The 17,923-nt window shown below is 44.8% G+C and overlaps 1 protein-coding gene across 1 annotated transcript in view; it reads right to left on the bottom strand.

The window, feature by feature from the left end:
- The window catches only part of RASGRF2 (Ras protein specific guanine nucleotide releasing factor 2), an 839,627-nt gene that overhangs the window by 558,839 nt on the left and 262,865 nt on the right, over positions 1-17,923 (bottom strand). The window contains exon 4 of the mRNA XM_030193334.1: positions 15,847-15,936. Coding sequence (XP_030049194.1) covers positions 15,847-15,936 — 90 coding nt within the window. The remainder of the gene's footprint in view (positions 1-15,846; positions 15,937-17,923) is intronic.

Genomic DNA, 17,923 nt, shown 5'->3' with positions numbered 1-17,923 from the left:
CCGCTGCAAATAACTTGAGCTAACCTTTAGTAAAAGACCCCCTAAGTGCTTTGAAAATACGCCTCCTGATATCCTTGCACTGGCCTTGGGTAGAACCACTTGGTAATATTGATAATAAAACAAATCAAATCTGAGATAATCACAATATGGAAAACAATAAATAAACCCGCTGGAATTAACATCTAACCTTAAAAAGGAGATCTGATAAAATGAGGAAACTAGTTCGAAAAAAAAAACCTTAAAACACGGTTACTGGGATTAAAAGTCTCTAAGAGTCATGAAGCTGTTTAAAAAATACCATTTCAGAAGCCTGAAAAAAAGTATTACACAAATTTTAAAAAGATGAAAAGAATAAGTGTCTACCACCATTGTTAAATGGTGCTTTTAAAAAGGCTATTAATGCCATAAAAGACATCTTTTAAAAAATGGAAAGCAGGGCATAAAAAGGAAAATAGGAGAAAGTGTGCTAAGCACAGGCAATTCAAATGTGAAACAATAAACTGAAGTAGGCCAAGGAATAATCTGACAACAAACTTTCCAAAGATGCAACAAATTCTACAGTAATTATAAAATATTTTCAAGTATATAAACAAGATTGTAAGGGAGTCACAGCAGGGCTATTAAATGACAGAGGGTACAAGGGGCACTCAAAGAGGATAAGGTTATGGCAGAAAAATTGAAGACTGTTAGCACATGTGCCAACTTTTAGTAAATGACACCCCCCCCCCCCCCCCCAATGAATAATTTGCTTCAGTCTTTACAGTGGATGATTCAGATGATTCAGAGAAATTCATGTAAATCTAGAAAAAGTGATAGAGCAAATTAAAAAATTAATTAGTAGAAAATCAGAGACCCAATGTTAAGGAACTGAAATACAAAACTGCAGACCTGATACTGGTAATCTGTAGCCTATCATTCAAGCCTGCTTTTATACCAGGAGCCTAGAGAAACTGCCACAAATCCCTCAGTGTTGCTAAAATACAAATAATATCAACAACAAAAAATAATCATAGAAAAGCAAGCTAACCTTTTACTCCTCCTCAAACCAGTCATTAAAGACTCACTTCTATAAATAAAGATTATCACTAAACGCTATTCTATAAATGGTGCTCAAAGTTGGGTACCAGTTACAGAATAGCATTTGGCACTGGGAACTGCACCCAATTTTGGGTATGAGAATTTACACCAAGTAAAACCTGATGTAAATTCTCACTCCTAAATTAGACATGGATCTCCCTTATTTCTATAAAACTGCGCACAAATTCCAGGAATGCCTCTGATCTGTCCATGCTTCTTCCATGGCTGTGTCCCCTTTTCAGATCCACGTGTTAATTCACAGTGCCTAAAAATGTGCACACAAATTTTCACTAATTTACGCTAATTATTAACACCTTGGTGCTAATTGGCTCATTTATCAATTAAATTGCATTGGATGCGCACCCATATTTGCGTGCATAATTTTGAGTGCCATATAAATAATTAGGGTGTAAGCCCTTATAGCATGTGCACACACTCTGCATCTGGGTTTAATAGCTAGTGTCTTTATTGCCATTGGATTTAAATGAACAGTGCCTTGATGTGTACACAATTTTACCGTATGCTAAACTCCTCTGTGCACAGAACCTACAAAAAGCTGTGAACTAAGCCTCCCACATTTTATTACTTGGGCCTTTTAATGTCTTCTCTGTAATATAATCTTTCCCCATTCTCACCCCCCCCCCCCCCCCCCCCCCACAAGCTACATCTACTCCATCCTCCCACGTCCAAATGGCTTACATTTGGACGTTTTAGACTTGGATATCTTTGGTTTCGAAAATCACCGAAAATCAAAGATGTCCAAATCCAGGGACATCCAAATCTAAGGAAGTCCATGGTATTTTCAAAACCAAAGATAAACATCCATCTATTTTCAAAAATGACCTTCTCCCCGCCTCTGAATTTGGACGTTTTACAAAGACGTCCAAATTCCAACTTAAACATTTCTTTCAAAAATGCCCCTCTATGTGTCTTTACAAAATAGCACCAAAATAGGCTCCTTTCTATGCACCTGACCTGGACGTTTGCAGCCAGAACTAAAACTAGACCTGTTTTAATAACAACTAAGCCAAACAATGTGCCCTAAATGACCAGATAACCACTGGAGGAATAAATGAATGACCCCTCCTTAGTCCCTCATTGGTCACTGACTCTCTCCCACCCATCAAAGGTCTGAAAGAAACATCAGCCTCTATGACAGCCTCAGATGTTATAGCCAGTCCTAGAGCAGCAAGCAGGTACCTGGAGTAGCCAAGTGATTGGTGCACTGCACTGTGGAGAAAGGGACTCAGACCAATACTCCACTCTAACTGGTACAGTTGTGGTGAAAATTGTGAGCCCTCCAAAACCCACCAAGAAACCTACTGTACCCACATATAGGTGACACCTGCAGACATAAGGGCTACTGTAGTGGTATACAGTTGGGTACAGTAGGTTTTGGTGGGTTTTGGGGAGCCCACTATACAATATAAGGGAGCAATGGTGAGATGTGTATCTGGGAGTTTTTAGGTGAAGTCCACTGCAATGCTCCCTAAGGTTACCCCACTGCTCTGCTGGGATGTTTGTATGACCATTCTACTTTGAATGCTGGCTCCTCCCATATTCCAATGGTTTGATTTTGTGCGTTTTTCACTTGGGAAAAAAAAGTTTTTTAAAAAATGGACCAAAAGAATAAAAGCACAGAGCACAAAAGCATCATGCATGTGGCCATTTAAAAACCAACAAACAATAGACATTTTGCTGTTTTTAAAATCGCTATATTCACTGGACTTGGATGCCATATTGAAAATGCCCCTCATAGATATCTAAGTATCTTTATAAAATAGTACCTAAGTATTCCCCTATTTGCCCTCCTAAACCAGATGTCCTGTTATAAAATTACCTTATATATGGCTTGGTTTCTTGTATCCATGTTTCTTTCGGGAAAATATTTAATAAATTAAAACCTAAGATTTTTAACATTTTTTTTCCAATTAATGTTACCTCATTTTTATCTCCTCTATCCTCCTTCTTCATCACTTTGGGCTTCTTTTACAATGCCACAGTAGTGATTTCCACGTGACAAATGAGAGGAAGCCCATAGGAATTGAATGGGCTTCTTTTCATTTGCCGCACCAAGAATCGGTAGCGCAGCTTTGAAAAAAAGAGGCCCTTGACATTTTTTCTTACCATGTATATCTTAGGGCCCTGTTTACTAAGCCGCACTGTAGGTGCGCAAACTTTTTAGTGAGTGCTAAAATTTAGTGTGTGCTAATGATAATGAGTGTATAGCGAATGCTACATACTTGTAGAAGGTATTCTCCGAGGACAGCAGGCTGATTGTTCTCACTGATGGGTGACGTCCACGGCAGCCCCTCCAAACGGAACACTTTTCTAGCAAAGTCCTTTGCTAGTCCTCACGCGCCGATGCGCACCGCGCATGCGCGGCCGTCTTCCCGCCCAAACCGGCTCGTGTTCATCAGTCCCATATGTAGCAAACAAAGCAAGGGAAGACACAACTCCAAAGGGGAGGCGGGCAGGTTTGTGAGAACAATCAGCCTGCTGTCCTCGGAGAATACCTTCTACAGGTATGTAGCATTCGCTTTCTCCGAGGACAAGCAGGCTGCTTGTTCTCACTGATGGGGTATCCCTAGCCCCCAGGCTCACTCAAAACAACAACCATGGTCAACTGGGCCTCGCAACGGCGAGGACATAACTGAGATTGACCTAACAACTTATCCAACTAACTGAGAGTGCAGCCTGGAACAGAATAAACATGGGCCTAGGGGGGTGGAGTTGGATTCTAAACCCCGAACAGATTCTGAAGCACTGACTGCCCGAACCGACTGTCGCGTCGGGTATCCTGCTGCAGGCAGTAATGAGATGTGAATGTGTGGACAGATGACCACGTCGCAGCTTTGCAAATCTCTTCAATAGTGGCTGACTTCAAGTGGGCTACCGACGCTGCCATGGCTCTAACATTATGAACCGTGACATGACCCTCAAGAGCCAGCCCAGCCTGGGCATAAGTGAAGGAAATGCAATCTGCTAGCCAATTGGATATGGTGCGTTTCCCTACAGCCACTCCCCTCCTGTTGGGATCAAAAAGAAACAAACAATTGGGCGGACTGTCTGTTGGGCTGTGTCCGCTCCAGATAGAAGGCCAATGCTCTCTTGTAGTCCAATGTGTGCAGCTGACGTTCAGCAGGGCAGGAATGAGGACAGGGAAAGAATGTTGGCAAGACAATTGACTGGTTCAGATGGAACTCCGACACAACCTTTGGCAAGAACTTAGGGTGAGTGCGGAGGACTACTCTGTTATGATGAAATTTGGTGTAAGGGGCCTGGGCTACCAGGGCCTGAAGCTCACTGACTAAACGAGCTGAAGTAACTGCCACCAAGAAAATGACCTTCCAGGTCAAGTACTTCAGATGGCAGGAATTCAGTGGCTCAAAAGGAGATTTCATGAGCTGGGTGAGAACGACATTGAGATCCCATGACACTGTAGGAGGCTTGACGGGGGGCTTTGACAAAAGCAAACCTCTCATGAAGCGAACAACTAAAGGCTGTCCCGAGATCGGCTTACCTTCCACACGGTAATGGTATGCACTAATCGCGCTAAGGTGAACCCTTACAGAGTTGGTCTTGAGACCAGACTCAGACAAAGTGCAGAAGGTATTCAAGCAGGGTCTGTGTAGGACAAGAGCAGGGATCTAGGGCCTTGCTGTCACACCAGACGGCAAACCTCCTCCATAGAAAGAAGTAACTCCTCTTAGTGGAATCTTTCCTGGAAGCAAGCAAGATGCGGGAGACACCCTCTGACAGACCCAAAGAGGCAAAGTCTACGCTCTCAACATCCAGGCCGTGAGAGCCAGAGACCGGAGGTTGGGATACAGAAGCGCCCCTTCGTCCTGTGTGATGAGGGTCGGAAAACACTCCAATCTCCACGGTTCTTCGGAGGATAACTCCAGAAGAAGAGGGAACCAGATCTGAAGCGGCCAAAAAGGAGTGATCAGAATCATGGTGCCTCGGTCTTGCTTGAGTTTCAACAAAGTCCTCCCAACCAGAGGTATGGGAGGATAAGCATACAGCAGACCTTCCCCCCAGTCCAGGAGGAAGGCATCCGATGCCAGTCTGCCGTGGGCCTGAAGCCTGGAACAGAACTGATGGACTTTGTGGTTGGCTTGAGATACGAAGAGATCCACCAAGGGGGTGCCCCACACCTGGAAGATCTGTCGCACTACCCTGGAATTGAGCGACCACTCGTGAGGTTGCATAATCCTGCTCAACCTGTCGGCCAGACTGTTGTTTACGCCTGCCAGATATGTGGCTTGGAGCACCATGCCGTGACGGCGAGCCCAGAGCCACATGCTGACGGCTTCCTGACACAGGGGGCGAGATCCGGTGCCCCCCTGCTTGTTGATGTAATACATGGCAACCTGGTTGTCTGTCTGAATTTGGATAATTTGGTGGGACAGCCGATCTCTGAAAGCCTTCAGAGAGTTCCAAACCGCTCGCAACTCCAGGAGATTGATCTGCAGATCGCGTTCCTGGAGGGACCAGCTTCCTTGGGTGTGAAGCCCATCGACATGAGCTCCCCACCCCAGGAGGGACGCATCCGTAGTCAGCACATTTTGTGGCTGAGGAATTTGGAAAGGACGTCCCAGAGTCAAACTGGACCAAATCGTTCACCAATACAGGGATTTGAGAAAACTCGTGGACAGGTGGATCACGTCTTCTAGATCCCCAGCAGCCTGAAACCACTGGGAAGCTAGGGTCCATTGAGCCGATCTCATGTGAAGGCGGGCCATGGGAGTCCCATGAACTGTGGAGGCCATGTGGCCCAACAATCTCAACATCTGCCGAGCTGTGATCTGCTGGGACGCTCGCACCCGCAAGACGAGGGACAACAAGTTGTTGGCTCTCGCCTCTGGGAGATAGGCACGAGCCGTCCGAGAATCCAGCAGAGCTCCTATGAATTCGAGTTTCCGCACTGGGAGAAGGTGGGACTTTGGATAATTTATCACAAACCCCAGTAGTTCCAGGAGGCGAATAGTCATCTGCATGGACTGTAGAGCTCCTGCCTCGGATGTGTTCTTCACCAGGCAATCGTCGAGATATGGGAACACGTGTACCCCCAGCCTGCGAAGTGCTGCTGCTTCTACAGCCAAGCACTTCTTGAACACTCTGGGCACAGAGGCGAGCCCAAAGGGTAGCACACAGTACTGGAAGTGACGTGTGCCCAGCTGAAATCGCAGATACTGTCTGTGAGCTGACAATATCGGGATGTGGGTGTAGGCGTCCTTCAAGTCCAGAGAGCATAGCCAATCGTTTTCCTGAATCATGGGAAGAAGGGTGCCCAGGGAAAGCATCCTGAACTTTTCCTTGACCAGATATTTGTTCAGGGCCCTTAGGTCTAGGATGGGACGCATCCCCCCTGTTTTCTTTTCCACAAGGAAGTACCTGGAATAGAATCCCAGCCCTTCCTGCACGAATGGCACGGGCTCGACCGCATTGGCGCTGAGAAGGGCGGAGAGTTCCTCTGCAAGTACCTGCTTGTGTTGGAAGCTGTAAGACTGAGCTCCCGGTGGACAATTTGGAGGTTTTGAGGCCAAATTGAGGGTGTATCCTTGGCGGACTATTTGGAGAACCCACTGATCGGAGGTTATGAGAGGCCACCTTTGGTGAAAAACTTTCAACCTCCCTCCGACCGGCAGGTCGCCCGGCACTGACACTTGGATGTCGGCTATGCTCTGCTGGAGCCAGTCAAAAGCTCGTCCCTTGCTTTTGCTGGGGAGCCGAGGGGCCTTGCTGAGGCGCACGCTGCTGACGAGAGCGAGCGCGCTGGGGCTTAGCCTGGGCCGCAGGCTGTCGAGAAGGAGGATTGTACCTATGCTTACCAGAAGAGTAGGGAACAGTCTTCCTTCCCCCAAAAAATCGTCTACCTGAAGAGGTAGAAGCTGAAGGCTGCCGGCGGAAGAACTTGTCGAAAGCGGTATCCCGCTGGTGGAGCTGCTCTACCACCTGTTCGACTTTCTCTCCAAAAACGTTATCTGCACGGCAAGGCGAGTCCGCAATCCGCTGCTGGATCCTATTCTCCAGGTCGGAGGCACGCAGCCATGAGAGTCTGCGCATCACCACACCCTGAGCAGTGGCCCTGGACGCAACATCAAAGGTGTCATACACCCCTCTGGCCAGGAATTTTCTGCACGCCTTCAGCTGCCTGACCACCTCCTGAAATGGCTTGGCTTGCTCAGGAGGGAGCTTGTCCACCAAGCCCGCCAACTGCCGCACATTGTTCCGCATGTGTATGCTCGTGTAGAGCTGGTAAGACTGAATTTTGGCCATGAGCATAGAGGAATGGTAGGCCTTCCTCCCAAAGGAGTCTAAGGTTCTAGAGTCCTTGCCCGGGGGCGCCGAAGCATGCTCCCTAGAACTCTTAGCCTTCTTTAGGGCCAAATCCACAACTCCAGAGTCGTGAGGCAACTGAGTGCGCATCTGCTCTGGGTCCCCATGGATCTGGTACTGGGACTCGACCTTGTTGGAAATGTGGGGATTACTTAATGGCTTGGTCCAGTTCGCCAGCAATGTCTTTTTCAGGACATGATGCATGGGTACTGTGGACGCTTCCTTAGGTGGAGAAGGATAGTCCAGGAGGCTCAAACATTTCAGCCCTGGGCTCGTCCTCCACAACCACCGGGAAGGGGATGGCCGTAGACATCTCCCGGACAAAGGCCGCAAAAGACAGACTCTCAGGAGGAGAAAGCTGCCTTTCAGGGGAGGGAGTGGGATCAGAAGGCAGGCCATCAGACTCCTCGTCAGAGAAATATCTGATGTCCTCCTCCTCCTCCCACGAGGCCTCACCATCGGTATCAGACACAAGTTCACGGACCTGTGTCTGAAGCCGTGCCCGGCTTGACTCCATGGAACCACGGCCACGGTGTGAACGTCGAGAGGTAGACTCCCTCGCCCGCACCGGCGAAGCTCCCTCCGCTGACGTCGTTGGGGAGCCTTCCTGGGAGGCGACCGCAGTCGGTACCGCAAGCGGCACCGATGTCGGAGACCTCACCCCGGGCAAGGGGCCAGCTGGCGCCTCACTCGACGGTACCGGTGGCGCAAGCACCCCCGGTACCGGAGGGGAAGGGCGCAACAGCTCTCCCAGGATCTCTGGGAGGACGGCCCGGAGACTCTCGTGCAGAGCGGCTGTAGAGAAAGACATGGAAGCCGATGCAGGTGTCGATGTCAGAGTCTGTTCCGGGCGTGGAGGCTGTTCCGGGCTGTCCAAAGTGGAACGCATCGACACCTCCTGAACAGAGGGTGAGCGGTCCTCTCGGTGCCGATGCCTACTGGGTGCCGACTCCCTCGGCGACCCAGAGCTCTCGGCACCGACACGGGAAGGAGACCGGTGTCGATGCTTCTTTGACTTCTTCAAACGAAGCATGTCACCGGAACTTCCTGGCACCGACGAGGAGGACGTAGAATCCAGCCGTCGCTTCCTCGGGGCCGAGGCCGAAGAAGGTCGGTCTCAGGGGGGCTGTACCGCAGGAGCCCTCAGGGTATGGGGAGACCCACCCGAAGGCTCACCGCCACCAGCAGGGGAATGGACAGCCCTCACCTGCACTCCAGTCGAAGCACCACCGTCCGACGACATCAGCAGAAGTGGAAGTTCCGGTACCACCGACGCCGACGCAGCCTTCCGATGTCTCGGCCCCGATGCAGAGGGTCGATGCCTCGATGCACTCGATGCCGAGGACGGAGGTCTTGACGCTGCCGACGTCGATGCACTCGATACTCCCGGTGCCGATGCTGACGAAGAGCCCGAGAACAAAACGTTCCACTGGGCCAATCTCGCTACCTGAGTCCTTTTCTGTAAAAGGGCGCAAAGACTACAGGCCTGCGGGCGGTGCCCAGCCCCCAGACACTGAAGACACGACGCATGCCTGTCAGTGAGCGAGATTACCCGGGCGCACTGGGTGCACTTCTTGAAGCTGCTGGGAGACTTCGATGACATGGGCGGAAAAATCACGCCGGCGAAATCAAAACTCGTAATTGCGGTAAGGCACCAAAAAAGAGGGGAAGAAAAAAATTCGACCCGAGGCCTCAAAAGGGCCTACCCCGAAAACGAAAAGAAACTTAATGGGGCAAAAACTGGAATTGCCGGAAGGGGAAAAAGACAGAAAAGGCCTTCTTACGAAATCCTTTTCCCTTTTTTTTTTTTTTTTTTTTTTTTTTAGCAAAAGAGCCAAAGACGCGCGAGGTTGACTTAAGGGGCGCGAACGGCGTAACACGACCGTACCAAGCGCGGACAAAAGAAGACTGACGAACACGAGCCGGTTCGGGCGGGAAGACGGCCGCGCATGCGCGGTGCGCATCGGCGCGCAAGGTAGCAAAGGACTTTGCTAGAAAAGTGTTCCGATTGGAGGGGCTGCCGTGGACGTCACCCATCAGTGAGAACAAGCAGCCTGCTTGTCCTCGGAGAACTATCGTTAGTGTATGCTAATAAGTTAGTGCGCCTACAGCTTAGTAAACAGGGCCCTTAATGTTTACTTAAGTCTTTACAGCAACAAGCTGAAGTTCCATAATCAAAAGTTAACTTATTAACCTTGAAATATAAATGTAAGTTCCATTATACTCTATATTGTTCTAAAATATCAAAGATCTAAAAAAAATCCACACTGATATGAAGAGTCTCTTCTTCCTCTGGAATTGCAGATTGAATAAAAGTAGTCTTCGTTTTATTTATTTTTTCTTCCTCAATGAGTTTGAGTTTCCAAGTAATCAGCCCGCTATTACTGCAGATCTACTACAAATACAGCTCAGGTACAGAGCAAAATGCATAAAAATCAAGTTGACCATTATAACACAAGAACAGTTAAATGACTGCAAGTAGAATCTTAAGCAGCTTCTTCTTTTTAAATTTTTTTTCAGTGATTTTAGAGTTTGTGTGAAGTACAAACCAAAAAATGGAATCCTCCATTTATCCAGAGAAAACATATAGCAGGGATTGTGGCATTAAGTGCTTTTCCTCACTGGCCTGCTAATGTGCCTCAGTCCTCTTTCAATGGGACATCTGCAGAGAATAATAGGCATCACTACTAAGACTCAATGATGTAAACTGCACTGGATCCATTTGGGGAGGGAAGCGGTATATAAGAATGTGTTGACATTGAAACTGACGTTGACTGTTTAAAAATTGTGATAATGGTTTTATTATGTAGATATCATGGAAAATAAAACTGGGACCAACAATTCAATTCAAATAGGCCACAAAATAACATATAGGTGCCCTTTTACTAAAGCTTAGCATGCACTAATGGACATTAGCAGGGCCGCTGAGAGGGGAGGCAAGATTCCCCGGGCCCAGAGACGGGGTCTGTTTCTCTCCTGTTCCTGTGTGTCTGGACCTGGGTGACTGTGTCAACACAGGAGCAGGATAGTGACAGACTGTCACAACTGTCAGGAAGTCCGGAGTAGTGAGCCCTTGGACCACTGCCAGTAACCGGCAGCAGCAGGTGAACCACCCAAACAGGAAGCGAGGCTGAATTCAGACAGGCTGGTACAAGCAGGACTGGAGTTAGCAAGTTTGGAACTGAAGCTGTTGGTAGGCAGGGCTGGAATAAGTAGGACTGGACCAGGATTCAGGATTCTCAAACAGGTTTGGCTGGAACCGAATGCTGGAACGGACTTGGCTTGGCTGGAACCGGATGCTGGAATGGACTTGGCTTAGCTGGTACCGGAAGCAGAATTCTCAAACAGAGTTCAGGATTCTCAAACAAACTTGGCTGGAACAGGATTCAGGATTCTCACACAAGCTTGGCTGGAACAGGATTCAGGATTCTCAAACAAACAGGATTCTCAAACAGGGCGGACCCAAGCAGGTTCAGAACTAAAGCTGAAGGCTTGCAGGGCAGACACAAGCAGGATGGGAACTGAAGCTGAAGACAAGACAAGAACTAGCAGGGCTGGGACTGCAACAAGCACACACAGACGAAAACTCATCTGAAGACCTCTGTTGCAAAGGCAAGTCTGAAAGTTCCCAGGTGCTTAATAAAGGCAATTACAGATGAGGTCACAAGTGAGGCTTGGCAGCAGAAACATCAGGGCAAGTCTGGAGTGCTGGAACATCAGGACTGGAATGAACTCTGGAACATGTCTGGGAAATAAGAAGAAGACAGTCCACAGCAGCCATAGGGCCCAGCCACCAGGAGGCGAGGTAAGTGCAGGCATGGGATACAGTAACAACCGTGACACAGACTGAAGGAGGAGCAGACACAGAAAGGTAAAGAGGGGGCAGGAAGGCAGGGTTGCCCAAATTGTGGGGGGGGGGGGGGGGGGGGGGAGAGAGGAGGGCAGAAGCGGCCCAAGTGGCAGGGTGACAGCAGCCCAAGTGGGGTGCTGGGTGCAGCGGTCCAGTCTCTCAGCAGCCCTGAACATTAGCATGCACTAAGTTCCACATGCCCCACAGATATAAAATAGGATGCACAGCATTTAACGCATGATAATGTCTGTTAACTTTCTCTAAGCTTTAGTAAAAGGGCCCCTTAGGTATCAGATCTGAACCAAATCTGAACTGACTCTGAAGAGAATGTTTGGGAGAAGGTTACAGAGCCCTTAAGAGTAGGATTTCCCAAACCTTTCCTCCTTCCACAGCCAGCATTTTTCTTAGGATACCTACAATAAGTCTGCATGCACAGAGTCTCTAGTGTATACAGATGTGCCTCAAGCTAGAGTCACATTCATTGTGGAAATCTTGAAATTCTGACTAGCTCCAGTGTCATGAGTAAAAGTCTGTAAAGCTCTACCCTAAGAATGCAAAAATGATCCCTCAATATTGTGAAAGCCAAAGTAATAATGTGTGACTATGATTAGTCAGATATAGGAGGAGCTCTCATAATAAAGTTTTGAGTCTTCTATGCAGCCCCATAATCGCTGTCTTAGCTGCTGTTTAGACTCTTTTTAACATATAATCATAGAGCAACCTTCTTATTGGGTGCATTGTCAATAAAGTGAAAGTGCAATAAAGTGAAACAAATTAATGAAGTTTCTTATAAAGAAAGGCACTAAAAAGTACTTATCTGCACCTACAGCTCTTCTGAAATAAGTTGTGCAATTTTGGAAATAAATTCTTTTGTCCAGCAATTAGTTAAGTCCTCAGAGCCCAACTCAATGAGTTTTATTGAGCACTGCTTCAAGGGATGGGGCACTTAGGGCTTCTTTTACTGAGCACAAAATCAAGCCGCACTGTAATTTAAATGGTATTTCAGTGTTCTATCACTTCTGATGGTGTAACGTTATTATGCCTAAAAAAGTGATAATGTCACTAGAAGACAATAAACTTTATTAGTGTCATAACTCAGTAGCCTATAATAAAAGCACTTGAAAACAGTGACACTTGAAAACTAGTCCGCCCGATATTCAAAGCAATTTAAACGGTCCAGAGAGGTTCCTAGCCATTTAAATCACTTGTCAGTTGCTAACCATGAATATTCAATGGCACTTATCTGGTTAGTGCTGCTAATATTCGCAGTTAGCACCTGAGCCGAAACCACCTAACTTGTGGCCATTCCAGGGGTGGAGTTGGCACTTATGAGGTTTAGTGCCAATATTCAGCCCTTAGCCACATAATATAACTGCATAAGTTGGGCTGCATAAAAAGCAGTACTATCTTATGTAGTTCAGCTTATGCGGTTAAGGGCTGAATATTGCACTTAACTGTGTAAGTTTTAGTGGTCAACATACCATAGATATTCAATGCCGGTGCCCAGACATAGCCCGGCACAGAATATCTGGGAATACAACTGATGGCAGATATAAAAACACTTAACTGCCACTGACTGAATATTGGCTAGAGTATACTAAAAAAAACCCACTTTACATAATAGAATTCCATTCAATATTTTCATTCTGACCTATTTGAGTCTGCAATTTAGTTTCAAAAATCTAGAATTGTTCATGCTTGGTTATGCTCATAGGCCACTGTTATTGAAAAATACACCGAGAGATGACATGGACAAATTTGTATTTGTTTTGAGTTATTCTCATTCAGCTTCCCAAATAACAAAACCCATATGCAAACACTAGCTGGTTTTATCTATTTTCCTTCAGCCCATGTATAGCATTTAGGAAAGGCACTAATCTGAGAGATAAATTAGTGATATCTGTTCTCCTCGAAGATAACTGCGATACCATTGCCAGTGAAACAGGCATCAAACTTGTGGTACATGCTCTTACTGTCAGTATACAGAAGTATGTACTTTTTGGACTAATCCAATTACAAACAAAAGTTACCCTCTTCGTTTTGTCACTGATGGTACCTCATCTTTTGTTATCTACAACTTACGCTGCCTGTATGAAATTATATGTGGGGCGTACAACATGATCTATTAAAATCAGATTGACAGAACATAAAAGTCATATCAATACACAAATGCTCACAGCCCCCATTTGTTTCTCATTGTCTGCAACAGGGTTATAAGTAAATCACAGATTCTAATAGGTCTAAATGAAGATATCAAATGGCATTCTATTATGTAAAGAGGGTAGGGTGGTGGGTTTTTTAAAAAACCATAGTGTTGTTCTTTCTATTCGTGCGTTTGGTCTTCGCAATTTCACTTATCTGCGGTGACGTACTTCAAGACCACTATTCGCACCACGCTGTTCATGTATTCATGGATATGCGTGTTTCAAAACAGCCTTCTTTGATTTCACTTTCTCTTTTCTCATTTTGGTGTTTGCTTCTGGGAATGGCCACCAGACATCCAGGGAGTGAGTTGTAAGCTATCAATCCTATATGGTTTTCCATAGCAGGAACCTAACCCCCTAAATCCCACAGAGTTTATTATTAGTGGTTTTTTAGAAATATAAGTAAACCTGGAACCAAACCCCTTTTTTCCCACAGGGGCAATGGTTCGGTATTCACAATTTCACAATTTGTGAAGTTTTCCAAGAACAATACCATCGTGAATAGTGAGAACACACTGTACTGTTTTTCAAGTGTCACTGTATTCAAGCATTTTTTTTATTATAGGCTGCTGAGTTCTGATACTAATAAAGTGTATTCTCTTCTACTGACAACATCATGATTTTGGGCATAATGATGTTATGCCATCAGAAACACACAATCACCATGATCCAATGATTCTTTTGCGGTTTGACCTTGAAAGCAGCAGCGCATTAAGTAGTGCCCCATCCCCTTGCACTTTCACTATGACATTATATGCACAAGGGGCATTTTTGGATATGACATCTAAGTCTGAATTTGGACGTTTTTTGTAAAACCTCCAAAATCAGAACAGGAAAGGTCATTTTCTACAAAACGAAAAAGTTTATCTTTTCCTTTTGAAAATGCTGTTTGGAAAAGTGTTTTGTGATTTGTTTTATTTTTTGGTCCATTTTCAAACAAATACATCCAAATGCAAAACGTACAAAATACACAAGAAAATCCACAATAAAGTGAAACCATTCAAATGTTCTAAGTGTGTATTTGGTTGTAATGTAAATCTCAAAGCACATCAGGAAGTCCACACGAGAGAGAAACCATTTGCATGTATAGAGTCTGGTAAAAGCTGTGGTCAGAAGATAAACCTCACAATGCACTAGAGAACACACACACACAGGAGTGAAACCATTTACATGTCCTGAGTGTGGTAAAAGCTTTGGTTGGAAAGAAAGACTCACATGGCATCAGAGAATCCACACAGGGATGAAACCATTTACATGCACTGAGGAGGTAAAAGCTTCAGTTGCATTGGGACAGGTAATTAGGGAATGTACACTCTTGCTATGAGGTATGGAAAAACAGAACTCTGGTATTTAGATATATGTCATGATACCTCCTTTTCATCTATATATCTGAATTCAAAGCCCAAATCTAATGATAAACAATAGACACAAGGCTCTCTGATGTTATTAAAAAAACAGAAAGCTTGGCATCAGATAGAATAGTGGAAAAGTGACATCCCAGGAAAGCAATAGGGCATCCTTGGAGGCACTGCAGTTGACTTTATAAAATGCTCCCAGGTACACATCTCACCATTGCTCCCTTACCTGGTCTGCTGAGCCCCCAAAACCCACTACCCCCAACTGTAAACCACTACCATAGCCCTTAAAGGTGAAGGGAGCACCAATATGTGGGTATAGTGGGTTTTGGAGGGCTCACAGTTTCCTCTACGTGTAACAGGTAGGGGGAGGTAGAAGCCTGGGTCCACCTGTCTGCAGTGCACCGCACCACTACTAGACTATTCCAAGGACCTGCATGCTATTCTAATTGACCTGTGTATAACATCTGAGGCTGGCAAGTAATATTTTTAATCACATTTTTGGGGGGTGGGAGGGGGATAGTGACCACTGGGGGAGTAAGGGAAGGTGATCCCCGATTCCCTCCGGTGGTCATCTGGGGCACCTCTTGTGTGGAGTAGAGGAGCAGCCTAGTGGTTAGTGCAGCAGATTTTGATCCTGGGGAAGTGAGTTCAATTCCCACTGCAGCTATTCGTTATAAAAACAGGTCTAGCTCAAAACAAATTTTAGACTTGGACGTCTTTGTTTTGTTCCATTATTGTTGAAAGACGTCCAAGTCTTAGGAACACCCCAAGTCCCGCCATGAACTTGCCCCTGACAAGGCCCCTTGAGATTTAGACATCCTTCTGACGGACGTCAGAGAAAAACGTCTAAAAAGAGGTTTTGAAAATACTGATTTGGACGTTTTTGTGAGATAAACATCCAAATGTAGATTTATGTCACTTTTTGGACGTTTTTCTCTTTTGAAAATGAGCCTGACAGACACTTATCAACATTTTAAATTCCAGTCTTCTAAACAGATTTTTGATATATCACCTTTTTAATTTTTTTGATATCTGGGTCTTCATCATCTTGGTTGCTTTGATAAGGCCGCATTCTTTCCTTGGTCTTGTTGAGTGCAATAATCTGGCAAAATAAAAATTTATATTAGCATTTATTTCAAGTTTTAGATACTTTAATTTTCCTAATTTGAGAAATTAAGGAATATATTCCACAATGTGGTGATTATTGTTATTTTTGTTATTTATTGCTATCATCATTAATAAGTAGCTGTAACACTACTCAGATCTCATTTTTCAACTATCATTTAATTTCAGTGGTCATACCGGCAACAAGAATAGCACCCACGATGCCAACTGATGTGGAACATGTAATATACAACCTTAAAAGTAGAAAGAAATAACTTGTTCTATATAAAAGGGAAAAAATAGCCCTGGAGATTCTGTGACTGCCATTTCGACATATAGGAAGTCTTTTACTCATGGTTAGCATGTGTTACTCAGAAAATAACCCGACACGGGCCGTGTTCCGGCGTGCAAACGCCTGCATCAGGGGTCTAACATAAAAACACATAAATATGATTCATCAATTTGAACCAACATTATATATATAGTCAACATTACATATATACATAAAATGCATATTCATACTTTAAAAGTAGCAGAAAACAATTCAAATTAAAAGAACATAAAATCATGCAGAAGAGAACCAAAAAATATAGTACAAACAAAAAAAATATCTATCAAAAAGATCCTATAGGTCTGCTCATGGTCATATAAGATAAAATAAACAATCAGGATATGTTTCCTAATGTAAGAGAAAACACAGGGGAAGGAGTTGCATTAACAAATTCATGAATGAAAAAATAAATTATTATGCATGTGTGTGTCTTTGCAGTATCACAGGAAAGCACTACAACCGGATGTTATACCATTTATCAGTGCAGTGAGTACATGATGGAAAAACAGTGAGTACTTGTTTGACAATATAAGACAAGCAAAATGGAGTTTCCATGTGTTGTAACGACAAAAAATGGGGCCATCTTCATTGACTCAGGAAACGTCCTTAGGTGCTTGAGGCTACAGACAAACAGCCTATATTTGCCTCGCGACTCTGCGGAATGGAACCTAATAAAGATGTCCATCACATTCTATTAATGCGGTATATAAATCAAACCGGACAACTAAACTGCATAAGCCATACTGTTAAACGAACAATTGGGTGATGCAGCACGTACAATGAGCCCTTGCACTGAAGGTGCAAATAAAGCGCCGCCACATTATGGAATAAAATAACTTTTCAGTCCAGAAATATGCATACTGCATACAAAGTCGAGGCAGATTGAGGGTTTAGAGACTTACCCAAAGTGTGCTTTCCTGTGATACATCTTTGATTAATATATTTATGTGTTTTTATGTTAGACCCCCCCCCCCCCCGATGCAGGCATTTGCACGCCAAAACACAGTCCGTGACGGGTCATTTTCAGAATAAAAGGTTTACATTTTTCTCAATCCTGAATGCCTAGTGTTTGCTTTTTTTGTGTGTTTCTATTAATATTTGTATGCAGTTAGCCTCTCTTTTGTGACTTAGCATGTATTAATGTCATCATCATACATTATCTGCCCATTACATAAATGGGCATTGAGGTGGATAATGCATGAAATAGCATCAGTGCAGGCTAATTACTATTAAATGACTCCCTAACATTTTTTTTGCAATTTCTAAAACTGATTTATTTTTCATAAGAAACTATAACAGCTATAATTATCAGCCTAAAATGATAACCAATATCACATAGCAAACAAACTCAACAAATCCAAGAAGACATATGAGATCCTGTGATGGTTTGCAGAAATGAAGGTGAAAAAAAAAGAGCTGTTATGCAATTTCTTATTTTGATGCTGTTTTAGAGTTCACCATATCATCAGTGACGAGCACAACTGATACTCAAAGGGAACCTCTATTTAAAAATTAAGGGCCCTATTTACTATTGTGCACTAGCATTTTTAGAGAACACTAAAATTAGCTAGTCACCCATATGTTTCCAACTTTAGCTTTTAGCACATGCTTAATAAACAGGGCCCCAAACTCCCTCCCACCCCTGGCCTGATCT

Source organism: Microcaecilia unicolor, chromosome 2, assembly GCF_901765095.1.
Source record: "Microcaecilia unicolor chromosome 2, aMicUni1.1, whole genome shotgun sequence".
Taxonomy (NCBI): domain Eukaryota; kingdom Metazoa; phylum Chordata; class Amphibia; order Gymnophiona; family Siphonopidae; genus Microcaecilia; species Microcaecilia unicolor.
The sequence above is the reverse complement of the archived record's forward strand: the minus strand, read 5'-3'. Positions and strand labels throughout refer to the sequence as shown.